The 2,380-nt window shown below is 38.8% G+C and overlaps 1 protein-coding gene across 1 annotated transcript; it reads right to left on the bottom strand.

Annotated features, from left to right (window-relative positions):
- Window positions 1-2,380, bottom strand: LOC129313707 (pentatricopeptide repeat-containing protein At2g20710, mitochondrial). Its single transcript, XM_054957023.1, has 2 exons — window positions 1,907-2,380; window positions 1-1,448 (listed from the first exon to the last, which is right to left on the bottom strand). The coding sequence occupies exons 1-2, from the start codon at window positions 2,165-2,167 to the stop codon at window positions 231-233; spliced, it is 1,479 nt and encodes a 492-aa protein (XP_054812998.1). The 5' UTR covers window positions 2,168-2,380; the 3' UTR covers window positions 1-230.

Raw genomic sequence — 2,380 nt, 5'->3', positions numbered from 1 at the left:
TAGGAGGAACGTTTCAATCTTCAGTTTTATTCATACTTCCAATTGGTCACAGTGGACAAAGGCATACTTCATTAGAACCCTCAATTTGCAAATTGCAAGCAAGGGAACAACTGATGAGAATATTCTATCAAAAAAAACTAAATGTATCAGCTACTTCTAACATATCATACTCCAACCGACAATAGAAGCTTCGTGCTCAAGAATTTCTCTGCATCTTTTGAATGTAAAATTCAGTAGTTGTCGTCTTTCCCTCCGTCTGGAAGTTGATATTTTCTATCTAACAGAAAAAGTTGTTCCATGATAGCATCAGGGTTTTCATTTTGAACATAATCAAATAATCTATCATAGGTACCTACGGAGATAATGCCTTTTTGTCTACATAAATTTATAAGGTCACCAGCATATTCTGAATCGCCCTTCTCTTTCAAGTGCTTAATGCAGGCAGATAAAGTAGAAGGGTTAAGCCTCGATACTGGTCGATCTGCCATTATTGATTTCTTCACCATTTCCACACTTTTTTCCATATCATTCTGTTCCTTGTATCCATTTGCAAAATAAGCCCATGTTGTTCCATCTGGGTTCATCCCAAGCTTCAAATACCTACTTATAAATGCTTCAGCCTTATCCAAAAGACCCTTCTTACAATAAGCACTGATAAGCATATTAGGAATCCTCATATCAGAACAAGTGTTATCAGATTCCCATTCATCCAGAATCCTCTGAGCACCATCAATGTCATCCAGCTTCAATAATGAGCCAATCATAGAGACATAAACTGAGTTACGTGATTGTCCCAAGTTTTTACACATACTCCAAACACGATACACCTCTTGTTTGTTATCGATGGCAGCATACATATTAAGAAGAGTTTCATAAGCAATCCTCCTTGTCCTTGAGCTTTCAGTGATGAGACGCTCCGATCTCTTCAGCATTTGTAAGGCCTTCTCAGAGAGTCCAGCTTTTATATAAGCGTTTGCCGAAAGAGCATAGGTATGCCAGTCCATTGCTGCTCCTTCAGCTTCCATTTGCAACAGAAACTTCTCCATCTCCTCAACGTCTAAGGTTTTTGCAAGTGCATTCAACCTAATACTGTAAGTATATCTGTCGCAGAGACGTTTCTCTTTCATTTCTTGCATCAAAGCATCCAATTCCTCATATTTACCCAACCGACAATAAAGGCTTAACATGACATTATAAGTCAGTGCGCTAATGGAACTGCACTGTTTGATTTTCTGCATGATGGCCTCTGCTTTCTCTACATATCCATGTTCTGCATAGCAGTTCAGAAGAGCACAGTAGACCTTGGAGACTTTTGAAGTTTCTGGAATGCTGGAAAAATATTTCTCTGCTTCATCTAGCCCCTGGACTTTTGATTTCAAATCAAGCTGTATAGCAATATCTGCAGTGCGTAATTGGTTATTCATTTCATTGCTCATCCATTCCGACACCTGAGAATAAAACATGATTCCTTAGTTTTTTTTTTTTTTAATTTTAAAGTGTCAAGCTTGAGCGGATAATTGCCCTCTATCCAAAACAAGGAAGGTTTGAATATCAAAACTTGGAACTGGTGACATGAATGCATGCCATCAGGGTATCACATTTACACACACAAATACTTTTGGATTAGGGAATTTCATTTACCAATATAATCTTGTTAGCATTATATTTTGAAGAGTAAGTAATCAGCACTAGGCAATGACTTCATTTTTTTTGGGTCAAAAAGGCAATGACTTGATTTGAATAAAATATTTTCATAATATTACGTTGCACATGATCCTCTCCCAATTTTGTTTTTCTTTACTCTTCAGAAATTAGCAATTTGCCAGAATCTAACTAACTGAATTACAAATGGGCATTTTAATAATCTCTGAATTAGTTTCAAGGTTTCTCAATCAACAAGTACTACCTGAAGGGCATGAGTGAAGCGACGGTACTTTCGGAGCTGCTTGATGATCTTGTGGAGTTCCGATTGCTTGACCCGTCTGCCTTCTTCAACCCATTGGTCGAGCAAACGAGCCATGGATATTTTGGGGTCTCCAGACCTCGAAATGCGAAGGTGCAGAGAGTCAATATGAGGGGAATAACGAATCACGGGTCGGGTCGAGAAGGATAGAGACCCTGAAACCCAAGTGTTGCGGTAAAGATTCCATTTTGAGCGAATAAGCATAATCGTTCTTTGCTCTCTCAGTGTCTTCTAGGTTTTAGTTTTACTGTTCAAGGATGACGAAGCAAATCGTCGCGCGCTCGGCCGAAGTGACTAGGGGCAAAACACGAAGTTTTCTTCCCACTTAGGGTTGTTCATATTTTTGAATACAAGAAGGCAAGCTGAAAGCTTTGAGAAAGTTCACAAAGTGAGCCTCCAAAGTACTCCAAAATAGGT

This window comes from Prosopis cineraria, unplaced genomic scaffold (assembly GCF_029017545.1).
Source record: "Prosopis cineraria cultivar Desert tree isolate PC_DT_omini unplaced genomic scaffold, ASM2901754v1 PC6, whole genome shotgun sequence".
NCBI classification, from domain to species: Eukaryota; Viridiplantae; Streptophyta; class Magnoliopsida; order Fabales; family Fabaceae; genus Prosopis; species Prosopis cineraria.
Note: the sequence above shows the minus strand (reverse complement) of the source record. Positions and strands in the feature narration are given on the sequence as shown.